This window comes from Diadema setosum, chromosome 14 (assembly GCF_964275005.1).
Source record: "Diadema setosum chromosome 14, eeDiaSeto1, whole genome shotgun sequence".
NCBI classification, from domain to species: domain Eukaryota; kingdom Metazoa; phylum Echinodermata; class Echinoidea; order Diadematoida; family Diadematidae; genus Diadema; species Diadema setosum.
In genome coordinates this window covers 2,937,134-2,952,622 of record NC_092698.1, presented here as the reverse complement: position 1 = coordinate 2,952,622, position 15,489 = coordinate 2,937,134, and the positions used below count along the sequence as shown (strand labels likewise).

General features: G+C 36.7%; 1 protein-coding gene across 1 annotated transcript; it reads left to right on the top strand.

Moving 5' to 3' along the window:
* The first annotated feature begins 2,573 nt into the window (after positions 1–2,573).
* On the top strand, positions 2,574–14,318 carry LOC140237833 (uncharacterized). Its single transcript, XM_072317762.1, is given in 7 exon segments — positions 2,574–2,664; positions 5,232–5,555; positions 9,024–9,215; positions 10,741–11,076; positions 11,581–11,862; positions 12,903–13,202; positions 14,143–14,318. Coding segments are annotated over 7 exon segments (1,701 nt in total).
* Positions 14,319–15,489: the final 1,171 nt, after the last annotated feature.

Below are 15,489 nucleotides of genomic sequence, written 5' to 3'. Positions count from 1 at the left end.
AAAGTCTTTGGCTCAGAACACGTGATCTGGTACTTAAATGGCGAAGAGATTACTGATGGCGTACAGACAACTAGTGCTGTCAATAGCATAATTGACTACTACCTTTCTCTAGATAGTCTGAAAAAAAAATTGGATGTAGATTCTGAATACCATAAAGTGCTACGACAGATTGGTTTTAATAAGCATAATCTTAGATTCTTAAAATTGTTACCAGAGTTTTTGCCATTTTCACAATATTCTTGAAAAACTGAGTGGATTTTGGTAACATTTTCTGCCAGTCTTCGCGCCTTTCACTTCCTGGCACCTGGCCTAAAATGTCGCATCGTCCTTCAAACCTGTGACGTCAGATGACGAGTGGGAGTTCCTTCTCAAGAATATTAAAGCTGGACGAAATAAAACAGAATATGTTCCAGTTTTCGCATTGCAGAAATTTAACGTAATTTTTACATGAGAACAACAAGATCAATGACACGAGTTTACCTGAATCAATGTTGATTTCTTGGAAGGGGTTATTGGTCAAGTTTCAACTTTTTTTCCCAACATTAGCCAAATTACCACTATACTGCAATCATTGAGTTATTTTGGTTATTGTCTCCCTCCCTTTTTTATCTTATTACCCATATGTGATAACAACTAATTCTTAACTATTTAATCTGTTGTTTAACATGTAGTAGTTGTTTTTCTTTATTTATTTCAGTTGTGTGATTATTGTGGAGAGGCCTTTACCTGAGTAATTTCTTTCATTCTGTTGACGACCCTCGATGAAAAAAAAAACTACACCTCCCCTCTACATATAAACACACAAGACACACACTAACACACACACACACACACATACACACACACACACATTCAAACTCATGTACATACAATGATAGTAACCCATGAAAAGCTAAATCAAATAAATATGTATTTCTCTTAATCTATCAATGAAAAGCAAAAGCTTAATCAATCATGACATTTTCATTTATAAAATTCAATATGGGACGTTGACTTTCTATAATTGTACGTACTTTCATAATATGACAAATATTATAATCCGTTCTGAGGATTGGTTGAATATCGACACGAAAGAGGAATCTTGTACAAAGTAATCACAACTAAAACGATTGATCCACTCTTTGCAGTACAAACGTCCTTTAACCCAGAGAGATGGATTTACAATGTACGTTGCATGATTGAAATCAAAAGAAAATATCGTAAAAATTGAACTTTTCAATATCAAAGAACTAAGAATTTTTCAAGAAAATTTCAATAAAAATAAGATGGACTTTAGATGACAATATCGTCTTTATTAACTACAGTATGCTTTACAAAATTAGGGGTAGTGCGGGTGACACATTGAATTACCAAAGATTGATGTTCTATCTAGGCAATATTCATTTATTTATTGTATTTATCTATTTGTTTTGTTTCGGTAGGGTAGCTCTGTTAGTAACTACAAACACTGTTAATACTCTCGGAGGGTCTACACATACATCACAAAATACACCCATTGCAAACCCATCAATTAAAAGAAAGAAAGAAAATATAACAATACATAATACATTTATGGTAAACTTACACATGGCCGCATTGTTGAGTATTGCGGGGACAAAGAAAGAAATACATAAGTAACTCCAATAATAAAAGTGCAAATCACTGAAAAGTTATAAGCGCACATGAAAGAAGGAAGGGGAATCAAGACGTGGAGCCCAGTAAATGCATTGAATAAATGACAAACTTAACCCCAAGTCCAATCCATCGATAATATCTGGGATACCCTAACCGAAGGTGATGATTCATAATTATGGAATATCCGCTCCTTTTCCGATTCCAAACATTCGGTCACAGCGATACACAGTTTTGTGTGACGGAAGTGAACTCTCACCCAGATACATCGCCTCACTTTTTCAACTCCAATTAACGGTACCGTGATAGAGCAATGCTGTTCGACAAATGCGTGAAAACTGTCGGAGATATCCCTGACAAGATAATGCTTGAATATTGGAGCAAAGGCTTCTGTCGTTAAACCAGAAAATAAGAAATTCCAAAGCTCTCTTCCTCGATTTGAGGAAAGGATTCGAAGGCAGAAATTTGCCGTTCCCACATCGTAATCTCTACGGACACTAGAGGGGACGATGTAAATTTAAAAATATGTATAAACTTGACTACATTTTCCCGTTTAGTTTTCTACTACGACCAACCTTACATAAATCATAATGTTCACCTAAAATAAAAACCATAAGGATCTACAAATGCAATCTCTTTCTATAAACTGAGGACCAATTTTTCTTCCACCAATTAATGTGGTCTCTATGTGTCATTATTGCACAAGACCATTCCTCGCAGTATACACGTCTCTGCCACAGTTAAGAGATGTTTTATGCCAACGCCAGATATATCGTCACATTTTCCGGTCTAGTTTCAGAATGCAATCCCCATATATTGGGAAGAATGTTGCTAGGTACAATGTTCAATGCGTCTGATCAGAGGCACTACCACTAATTAGTGCCCTACAAACCAGACACGCTCAAGCAACTTGCTCTTCATTAATTAGACAATTTTTGACGGAGGAACAAAATGAAACGGAAATGAACTTTGACTTCATGCCAGTAGAAAGTGACATAATGTGTCTCCTATTCATGCAACCAACATGCGATTCATCCCAGGGGTCGGCGGAGAGTACGAAACATTAAAAAGACAATTTTTGTACAGTTTTGAGTTTGAAATCACGGATAATTGCTGTGAAATCTTCACATTTTACACGACATACGACCAAGGTTTAATCGAGAGTTAGAAGACTGAACAGCTTTCAAGAACATCGGCCTACCTACGGGTTCCTAGGATGGAACGAAGGAATTCTTGTTGTTGTCATGATCGCCTTCCAATCATGATATCACATACACGAGACATTAAGAAACCAAGAAAATTACAATCGTCGAGACAGGATGTTTGTGTGAGAAATAAACTGGACTTGACCCCCGTTTTAAACTCAAAGTTTTTCGTCATGCTTTAACGTTACTAGATGCTGTCCGTAATTTACATACGAATATTGTGAGTGTTTTCGTTACTGTGGTTAAGCAAAATAGACAGCAGCTGCTCAGAAAGTAAAATAACTTAAGGTGAATTAGTGAAAGTGTCCCTATCGAGGGTGGTTGATTACAAATACACTTTGTGAGAAACTAGAAACAATAAAATATCTCACATTTTTGTCTCTTTTTACTGGTAAATTTTTATGCAGTACGTCTGAATTGTTTCCAGTAATATTGGAGGGGTTCCTAACCGTTATATCTAATATCTCATTCGGTTTGTGAAAGGAAGGAATTGAAAACTACTATTGTATTACAGATAGGGGTATGATATAAGATACTAACGTCTTTGAGCAAATAATAAAACATAAAATTCTGTCATGAAAATCATGTCAACCGAGGACAAACATCATTACGCATCCTACACGCAGCCAAAAGAAGATATTGTTTCCGTATCAGCGTACTCTCTAAAGCTACCTAGCGACCCCGTTAAATCTTGTCTTTTCAGACTTTCAGGTTTTAAAAGAAGTGTAACTGAAAGATGATAACATGTATTTTGTAATTATCACCTTTCAAATCGGATACAGACTGATACGAATTATGTAACAGAGTAAATTTATTCAAAATGAGGAGCTTTTTCCTGCCCTATGACCCCATAGGTTTACGTGTAAGTCATGTCTCAATTCAAAATCCCAGCCCTGCTCATTATGTGGACCTGACAAGCATAGCCGGATATTTTGGTCCATTTTCTGACTGGAGGCAATATTGCCGATGCCTTTCAATCATATCACTGTGAATTTACAGGAGGAATTTGACAGACACCGGGAATCATTTCAGTCGTATATGATTAACTTTTTAGTATTCTAATGATAATAATTTATGGATGACATAGATCATTACATTTCAGATCCATTCCCTCAACAGGATGGACCTGTGAGAGTTTAGTAAATTGTAAACTTGTTTACCTCTGTCTTTCGTGTTCATTGAAATTGGTCATTTTGTCTGTTTTTAAATATCGACGACGGAAGTGAAAATATTTCCTCAATGTGCTCCTATGTTCGATGATTCCTCATAATGATGCAGAGAAATGTTACAAAATGAAAGCGAGGTTATAATGTGATATATCATTGCCTAGAATATAAAGCTGAAAATTTATAGGTGAATATGTGACCTTATTGCCAGAATATTTTGAACAGAAAGGGATAAAAGAACAAGGATTAAAAAAGAGTGACTTTACAGATGGCAAAAGTCGCTCAGCGGAAGACTTAGTTATATAACTACGGGTTCCGAGGAAGTTACTGCTCGCGGCCGTGCGATGGTAGAACTGGTGAGTATCAGCGAAAAATATGAATACGTTCTGGATAACCTGAACTAAACGCGCAAATGAGTGTTTAGATTACTCAATCCATGGACAGTGATGGAAGTTCTGAATGCGTTTTTTCATGTGTATTGATACTCCATCAATTTCACCAATTTGTGCTACAAAGCCAGAATGAGGTATTACAAGCCAAGAAGGTAAGATATTGATGTGGTTTTTTTTTTTCTTTACTTATCAACGCAATAATGAGATCTCAAATAATAATTCAGTTTAGTAAAGATATTTCAACATCTCATATTCTTCACCTTCAGGCTTCTCTTGGTCAGATGCGTGAAGCTCAATTCTCTTCAATCAACTCTGATAACTTCGTATACGCCTACACCTCGACCTAGGCCCAAATTTTGACAGCAGATTTCATCGCATCACACGTCATTGCATTAAAACCTTCCAAACCTTGAACTTTCTGGCGGCTTTTTTTCACACATTTTCAATCTAAATCATTCTAGTACCATTGCATCGTGTTTACCTTGATAGTACCGTCAATTACGAAGTCATTTTAAACAAAGTAAACTTCAAATGTGAAACCACATTTATCGATAGTTTCATTTTGATGTCATTGTAACATTTCGGTAGTCTTGTTGATAGGAATATGAATCAAGAGTCAAAACAATGTCTTGTTTCCCATTTTACGTATGAATATGAATATTGTAGATTTTAAGATGTGAACCGAGAATGCATAGAATGCGTCTTGAATTTTGTGGTCCAATGCGTGCACTAGTAAATGATGATTACTCGCTTTCAATATTATTATGTGGTATAGAATCGGAAATTCTGCTCATTTTATATGATTAAAAAAAAAAGAAGAATAGCCAACACAACTTCATGTTTTCCACATGTTACAGTGAGACTTGTCGGAGGAACTGACGAACATGAAGGCCGAGTGGAGATATTCTGTGATGGGGTCTGGGGCACGGCGTGTGACACTGGTTGGGATATGAACGCAGCTCACGCTGTGTGTAGACAGCTTGGGTACTCGGGGGCTGCCTCGGTCCATTCTAATGCCCACTTCGGAGAAGGATCGGGTCCTATTTGGTTAGACAAAATTATTCACTGTCCCACGTCAGATAAAAACTCCCTTTCAGAGTGCAGTCGATTCCCGTGGGGATGCTCCAGTTACGGCAGTTGTGGGCACAACAAGGACGTAGGCGTTCGATGTGATGGAGAACGTGAGTTGATTTCATATATCACATATGATGGGTTTTTTTAAGTATTGTTGTTGTCTTGGCGTCTTGGTTTTTGCATGGTGAAACTTTCTTTTTTTTTTAAACTAGACTGATCTATGTTATCGACCCTGCCCTGACACTGTTAAATCATAATTGCAGTATTGTCACAAAGTATCTTATTTCTCGCTTGCTATATTGGTTTCAACTAAAGTCCTAACTCATAATTCAGCGATGACAAGTCCACATTCTATTGGTTGAAACCTGTAATTCATCAAGTTTGTAATTTTAGCATCCATCTTATATCCAATTTTAATTACATTATCTTAAATCGTAAATTCGTGTAATGCATTGTTACAAATTCTGGTAGACCTATCAATATTTCAAACATCATTGGTTTTTGTTTATCTTCCAAAACCAGTGATATTAACACCTAGTACTGTTACTTTCACACATTACCTATTTCCCATTACAACTGAGAGAGGACATTTACTCAAACTTGAATTGTGTAGGTATGATACATCATCGTTCACCAATAGATCCATCATGACTGGAATATCCTATAGCCATATGCAATAAATGGGACGTTCGCCCTAAAAGGTTAAAGTTGTTTGAATTGAATAGTTTCTCTTTTGGAGAAATGTGTATGACGTCGTCAGGTTTCGAAAACTTTACACGGAGTATTCATGATATCGTTTTATGTCTTGATGTAATGTCAGCTGAATGTGATAAAAAGTTGAAATAGTTGGTCTATCGGCAGTATGGCAAGTCAATCTAATTTCTAAACAGATTTTCTGATATCACGAATTCCATTTTTGATATCACAAGTACCCATTGGTTTATCACGCAAAACCAATTTTCGATATCACGAAATCGAATTAGTAATATCACGAATTCGTATTTTTGATATCAAGAAATACATTTTGTGATATCACTAATTCCAACTATCATTAATTTACATGGAATTTCAGCACTTATCTTTTGCACAAAAAAAAAATCATTTGATTTCGAAGAAATTAGTTTTGCGCAGAAAACTACTGTGAATTCGAGCGCTAGTTAAGCGCAGAAATACTCGGGACATTCGAGCTTTAGTTCAGTGCGCGGAAAACCAATGGGAATTCGAGCGTTAGTTGAGCGCAGAAATACATTGGGAATTCGAACGTTAGTTTTGCGCTAGAATTCAATTGTGAATTGAAGCGTTAGTTTAGCGCAGAAATACAAAGGCAATTCGAGCTTTAGTTTTGCGCTGAAATTGAACTGTAAATTTGAGCGTTAGTTGAGCGAAGAAATACACAGGAAATTCGAGCATTACTTTTGCGCTGAAATTGATCTGTGAATTCGAACGTTACTTAAGCGCAGAAATACACAGTGAATTCGAGCGTTAGTTTAGCGCTGAAATTAAGATGGAATTTCACGGTGTGTTATCTTTACATAGAATATAAAGATAGTTAAAGAAAAAACTAAATGAAGAGTTTTGGCAATTTTGCTTCATTGAAAGTGATTGGAATTAGTTTTAGAAGAATCGATGAAAATAAATCGTTTAGCAACATATCTCAAATTCCGTTAGTGATGTGTTGTCAATTACTTCAGAGTTACATATATTTTCCCCTCTCATTTCTCGCCACTGATTTGGCAGAGACTGGTTGACTTACAACTTTTGTTTGTGTTTCTCTTAACTCTATGAAAGATACTCTCTCCCGACCTCCCCCTGTAACTCCTCCAAGTTAAGAACAGAAATTTCTTATTGCGCAGATAAACAAAATTGAAGTCCTTTGTACCACTACTTTCTTCTCACTATAAAAATTCTAACTTTTTGTTTGTCATGCATATTGTTGCACCAAATTCCTCAGAAGATCTGGATATTTTCACTCTTCTTGCTCTGATCTGAATACACTTGCCTATAACAGATTACACATTAAATTATTTTACAAAATCATAAACATATTGGAGCAGGCAAACTGTATACCCAACACTATTGATTTCAATGGATACACCCCTTTCTTCTGGAGGAGCGATTTTTGAGGAGTGAGAAATGTCTTTAGGAGAAACACGTTGCGTTCAGTCCTCCAGCTGTCATCCGCATTACAAACACGTGGTATGCTTTTACAAAACACATACACATACAACCACACATTATCATCGAATAGGTGTAAGTCTTACTTAATTACTAATTAACAATGACATAGGAAAAGACGACAATTTGAGGTCCAGAACGATGAATTAAATGTAGGTCCTAAGTGATAGTATCATCGAATTTATTATATGTTGCAAAGCAATTGATTTGTATCAATAATTCATCAAATGTTATACCTCGATGATCATTTAGGGAATGATGGAAGTCTCTTATATAGTTATTTGTATTTTGAACATTGTTCTATGAAAGTTAGCAGTGTACATTCCATCTTAATAATATCAGCTCAAAACTGATGTTCCAATTCCCTGTGTATTTTAGCGCAAAAGTAACTCTCTTGTATTTCTGCGCTAAACTAATGCTCGAATTTACAGCGATTTTCTGCACTGAACTGACGCTCGAATTCCATGTGTATTTCTGCACTCAACTAACGCGCTAATTCACAGTTGAATTCCAGCGCAAAACTGATGCTCGAATTCACAGTGTATTTCTGCGCTCAACTAACGCTCGAATTCACAGTTGAATTTCAGCGCAAAACTAACGCTCGAATTCCCTGGGAATTACTGATATCGATTATTGAATTTGTGATATCACAAAATGGAATTTGTCATATCACAATTTCGCATTTTTGATATCACAAATAAGAATTCTTGATATGACAAATTCAAATTAGTGATATCACAAGTCTATTTCGTGATATCACAAATTCGAATTTGTCATATTAGAAATTGATTTTGTGACAGCAAGCATTGGTTTTTCACGTGAAACCTATTTTTGATATCAAGAATTCGAATTCCTGATATCACAAATTCATTCAGTGATATCACAAATTGAATTTTTGATATCGCGAATTTGAATATGTGATATCACAAATTGAATTTTTGATATCACGAATTTGAATATGTGATATCACAAATTGAATTTGTGATATGAAGAATGGATTTTTATGATATCACATTTTCGATTTCTTGATATCACAAATTAAGTTCATGTGCTACACTTACGGGAATTTATGATATCACAAATTTCATTCTTGATATCACAAATTCAATCATCGATATCAGAAATTTGATTTTTTTTTTAATATCACAAAATGGAATTCTTGATATCAGAAATTATCTTTAAATGTAAAAAAGGCTTGCCATACGGCAGATCGGTTCAAAAGGCTTAGTATATTATGAGACATAAAGAGATGTATGAAGTATGAACACCCCCCTCTTTCTGACAATTTAGTTTTACTGCTGTCTCTAATTCATCAGATGTCAAGGAGTGATAATGGTCATAGTGCTTTGATGTACTGATGTGGTGAGGGACTGAATATATATTTTTGAATTGTATTTCAGGAGATCCGGAAGCTGCGGAGGCAATATTCAGGAACGGAGACTTGAATGCAGGTCTGGGTTACGGAGCTGATCTCTTGACTTACTATGACATCACCAGTCGACTAACATTCACCCCAACCACAGCTAACAACGGTAGTATACTTCAGTGTCATGTGTACGGTGTCGTGCGCTCTTCAACTCTGGAGGTTACAGGTAAATTTATCAAATATGATATCCGTACACATTATCCAGTTGCGTTACTGCATAATCATACATTGTACATATTTATGTATAGGTATTGATGAATTCATATTCATATGCAAAATTAATTTTAATGACGTCCAACGCATTTTTCGAAAAAAAAGTCTAAATAATATAATATGTGCGAGACAAAATGTGTATTCATAATGTCACAGCCATAATCCAAACACCCTGAAACTTGATGGTGATGAAACGTGTTTACGAGGTACCGTGGTTAATGTGAAGCTAAAAAAGCATGTTTTTTTTTTTATAATAAAAACTTGTATTGGTATACAATTCCACAGGAAATAAACTTGAGAAAAAGAAACCAAATATAGCCTTCGTTTTTTACCTTTGTTCACAACTTGAATAAGCTTAAGAGTCAACTTTAGTGTCAAGGGAATTCAAAAAAAAAATGCGATGTACGTGTCATTTCGATAATATTAATTAGCCGGACTTTGATTTCTTCCCGCGAGAAAATAGTTTTTACGGCTGAGTCCGTCCATGAATTCAGTACACGGAAGAAATGTGTTTTGGTTAATTCCCTCCTTTGAATACGCAAATTATCCCATATAGAATGAGCATTTTCACCTATTATGAGAACATTATCACGCTTTTATGGCGCTTTTCTTGATTTCCAGTAATTCATTTCATGTCATGTCATTTCATTTCATTTCAGATTTCCACGTTAAATAATTACCAGGTTTACAAAGTTTGCATACAAAATACACGATACCAAATATCATGATAGTGGCGGAATCATAATCACAAAAGTAGGGCTATTGAAAACGATCCCTAGGCAAATGTCATATGTAAACATATGTAGGGCCTAATGCTCTTATATCATTAGAAGCTATAACATGTTTATTAAAGTCCTTGTAAGACGTGTTGAAATAACGAACTTTAACTCATTATAGTATTAACATGATTAAAGAAACTTTGGAATAATAAACATCATGTCATCACTCGTTCTATCATACTTATGTTACTTTGATCGTGTGGATCTGGAAAACCAAATAAACCCTCTATAAGACCAAATGACCGAGAAGTATCAATAATGATATAAATTCCACATTTTGTAGTAATGTCCATTTATCGTTTCTTTGTAACAAGGAACATATATTCACGAACAAAAGTCAGTGTCGAAACATTCATTCTCATACAATTTACTCGACTAAAATTTACTTACACCCATATACACTTGTATGTCTTCCATATGATATTGCTTAATGAAATAAGAAGCAAATATCTTCATGGATTAGAGTCTAAGGACTCGAAGAGAACCCTAAACATTATTGATTCGTAACGCATTTGACATGAGCGTTTCAAGAGCTGTATCTATCATTTATCGTCTTAGACTCCAACATCAACCATGATTTTCCTCTCACGGTTAGACTTGTGCTCTTATATGATCCACGATTACACTCGGAATAGGGTTGTCGGGTTTATCTTTTAAGTCTTAACACTGACTGGATAATGTGTGATTACACTTCAACAGGTGGTGTAACCCCATCCCCCGCTCGGTCCATCACTCCATGTATCACTCCAAGTCCCGGTACACCCCCAGGAGAGAACATCTTATCCATTGATGCTGTAGAGTTTAAAGGCGAGGATAACCTGGTTAATCTGGTCATCTCCTGTCACGTGAACTTCACTGATCAGCCGTCTCCGTACCTCCACACCTACACCATCGTGACTGAGAATACAACTCTATCGTCATCAAGCAGCGCCTCAGCCATCCTCTCGCCACGCCCCAACGCCTGCATCGAACTCACGTGCTCCGCGACAAACGGGATAGGAACGACCTCAGCCACGTTCACACACTGTCCTCAAGGTAATTAGTCTGTTAGCTATGCCAATGAGGCACAACTCATTGGAATATTTTGATTTAAACATAGGTATTTGCTTTTATGATTTCGTCGTAGTCGAACAACCTCTTTAAGTGTTAAGTGTATACGTTTTCATTCACGCTCTCATCAATGTTACGCAGCGTGTTAAATCACAAATCTATCATGCTCATTAAAGCATCCTTGTTGATATCCTTTTTCCAACCATGCGGACCTATTATGCTTATGGAAGCCATCAACAAAGTCATCTTAAACGTCACTATATTATAAAACGGCTAGTCTTTGTTTATTTAACACATGCTTACTAAATGCCTGGAAGTCAAGGTTAACCTCTTACCAATTTTCAGCATCTTGTTAAAACAATATCTGCCCCCTTTTTTGTCCATCTAATTCGATCACATTTTAACTTAGCTACCTCATATCTATCATTATTTCTCATTGGTAACCAACTGCCGATTTGGACACTGATAACAAATAATCCTATCCAACAGATAAGCCAGCAGAAGGAATCATCAGCGTAGAGTTTGAGACTCAAGAGGATGGTGATAACGAACCAAGCCTTAACATTACTTGCCACGTGGATCAAGAAGACCAACCCTTTCCACAAATCAACACGTACCTCATTGCAGTCGACGATAGCAACATTTCCGATTCAGCTTCTCCTACGGTGACGATTGACCCTCAACCCAACACATGCATTGATGTCGTGTGTACTGGTATAAATGAATACGGGGAGACTGAAGCGACCAAGACCTACTGTCCTTCACAACCAGGTAAATGTCACGGGTGGACGTCACAAAGTAGACGCCCACAAGTAATGCAACCCACGATTCATACTGCCAATGAAGTCATAATGTACACGAGTCATACAGCCCGAGAGTTCTACAGCTCATGAGTCATACAGCAGGAGGTAGACGCTTTAGTGAACAAGGCCCTCGGGCTCGACGAGAAAAATAAACAAGTCAACAAGCAACTTGGTCCACGAACTAGACACTAGGGAAATTTTGCGTAGTGTCTTGCTCATTGGCCTGTGTTACATTTATAGCGACTAATCGCACTTTACAAAGAGTACAGAAAACGACAACATGAATTGTTTACAATGTCCCCTTTTTCGTTTACGAGTGTCTAAGAAATGAAAGGAACTAAAGCTTTCCGAAAATCAAAGTCAAAACTGCGCATAAATGTGGGTGTTTCATTTGCTTGTAGGCTGGGTGGCGACCCTGTTGGCGACTCGACTCTCGCTGGTCGCGGAGACAACTCCGCGACGTCTCCGAGACGTCTCCTGGAAACTACCCTGAGTAGCGAGAGAATTAAACATGTTCCGGGTTTGTTTGTTTTGTTTTGTTTTGGGGTTTTTTTTTTTGTTTTGTTTTGTTTTTTTTTTCTTTTACAGTCTTCAGCTGGTCTCGGGGACGTCTCTACTACTTAACGGCGACACCTTAGTCGCGGCCTAGTCACGGATATTTATTTTGTCCACGAGGTCTCCGAGACGTCTCCGCGACCTTGCCTAGACCCACCAACCGGAAACGTCACGATGACGTCACTGTGATGCCTCCGAACTTTCAGACGAAAAGTTTTCATCTTGTTTTGGAGACGTCTCGGACATTTCTTGTAGTCGCCTTCTTCGCCTTCTTGGCGAGGGTGCATGCCATTTCATGGTCTTTAGATTAGCACGAGTCCCGGCGACTGATCAGTCAGACCCTATACTCACGTTTCATGTCACTTTCAGTATCTTTGTTGGCCTTATGAAATGGAACATTCAGGCTATTCATTTTTTATCCTCCCATTTTGTTACTATTCGATCTCATTGTAGAACTCGGCCCCCAACAACCTGGTAGCCACATCCTTAGGATCCAGACGACGGAAATCAGACGTAAAGGAAACCTGGTAACTCTAATCATCACCTGTCATGTTGACCTCTCTGACCAGCCTTACCCACATCTCCACACATACAACATTACAGCTGATAATGTCATCTTGTCCTCCTCCAGCTGTGCCTCAGCGATCCTGTCTCCACTCCCCGATGACTGCATCAATGTCACGTGTTCTGCCACCAACGGAGTTGGAGAAACGTTGTCATGGACGGAATATTGCCGGACAGAAACTTTTTCTGGTAGGTTGAAGAAATTACAAATACGATTGAAAAGAAAAAAAACAACATTGTATGGAAATGTTATGCTCAGTTAAGGGAAAGTGCATTCCAATGTCTTTTGGTATCATATCAGCAGGAGATAATTTAGACTGCATCTAGCAGTAGATGATGTCATTGGCAGAACCTTGGTTGGGAAGTTTTGTTGTGGGTTTTTTATGTGGAAGTATCAAAAACAAAAAATATCATGAATATAATTATGGCACATTCTTAGATAGTCTTTTGACTAAATAAGTAATGATCAAGGCATCATATATCAATACAAGTCAGCATGCACTGACATTTTATAGGCCCGGAAAGTAACAAAAGCTATCACTCTTGAAGAAGCAAATCATACAATGTGATCCCTTCACTATGTAAGTAACGAAAATTACAACGTTCTTAAAACTATCTCACTTATAAATCTGTGTGTATGGTGGGGATCAGAAATGTCCCAGTCACTTCACAAAGTACTGAATAAGAAGATAATAATGCAAGAGCCCAGCGACACCAGAGGGTGAGCGAAAGTTTTGATTGAAATCTACAAACAGGTGATGTACTTGTTATCCACTGTTTGTCGGATGTTCGCCATTACGGACACTTTGCCTGTGTTCGAGGTTTCCATGAAATTGGAACAACACACTTGATAGTTACTTTGCACAGTACAACGGCATGTGATTTATTTCGCATTATAGGTATATAGTCAGCAAGGTTTTGCCTAAAGGTATATAGAGTGTTTTCATTGAGGTAGGAAAGACTTAAATCGAAAAATATGCTATGTATCATCAAAGAATTTGTCATAATTGCTCTCTTCGTAACGAATTACAACTAGACAGAATTTGCGTCAGTAGTATCTGGTTCCGGAAATAAAACAGAAAAATAAGAAAAAAGGCAAGCTATAAAACAGACACTACTATGAGAACAGAGGGAAAATAAACCAGGAAGTAACAAACATTACCCTTGTTCATTGGTCCCATAGCCAGCCCTTTTCAAGTGTTCCTTCAGAAATCGTCGACCACGTACGTTCTTCTCATCGTCATTTTCATTCTCTCCATCATCACCTGTCTCACTGTCCTCATGAAGAGAAAGATTGTCTACTGATATAGGTGACTATAATCATTCACATGGTGAATTGTTTACAGTAATGTTCTTGTGACAGAGAAACCAAGAAGTGGCATGTCATAGCATTTTCAATTTCTGCTCGTTATCATGGTACCATTTAAAACTCGGTACTATTGGTATATTCTTATTTAGTTTTTCATTTTAATGACATGCGGTGTTTTTCGTCCACTTGGTAAAATTCCTGGGAAAAAGTACTGAAAAAATAATCAATACGCCGAGCTTTATATGTTATGTTTCTACCTAACCATTCCACCGATGAATTATTGAATAGACAGCATCTCATTGAATGACAAGCTGAAAGATACAATCTGCCCTTCTTGTTCTGATTCATTATAATTTCACATTCCACCGTTAAATTATTGAATTGAATCTTCTTGAATTCAGGCTGAAATACACAATTTTTTCCTTCCTTTTGGGATTCATTATAATTTCACGTTCGCGTTTTGTATTCTCAGCCTTCCTTATCTTTTCGCGTTCCTACGGCAAAAACGTCTCTAATAATATACTTAGATATCTGGTATCATCTTCTTTCTTATAATGAACTTCATTTCGTATAGAACACACAGAGTGCTCTCCTCCATGCTTGTTCTTGTTGTCTCTTTATTTCGTTTACACCTTGTTCTCTTAAAGTTACTTTGGCAACGATGACAAGGTTTTTTTGTTACATTTTTTTTTTCTCCAGGTGTGCGACACTTCGAAGGTTAACATGAAGGAAAGGTTTGGACGTATGGCGGCAAGATTTCCTCCGATTGAAGAATCATCATTTGTACATTTCGTATTTTAATAGGAAATTCCGAACCAGTTGAAAAGTAAAAAAAAAAAAAAAAAAATCTTTGAATATACAAATCCCATATTTTATTCATTAATCCTTCATATTATATTTCTGGTCAAGTAGTATTCAATCAAATAACCATTAATTGTGTACAATCAGCAAAATCTTGGGGACTGTTTACTAACGACCATTTAAATTGTAATAGTCTTTTTTATTTGAATAAACTAACTTAAGTAATACAGGTGTTAGTTAAAACTTAAAGCAGTTTTTTCCGATTAATATACTTTAGTTGTTATATTCAACCATAATTTTACCATGTCTATATTACGGTATACTTGCATGGGGAAGTTCAGCCAATATTGATATTGATAAGCTATT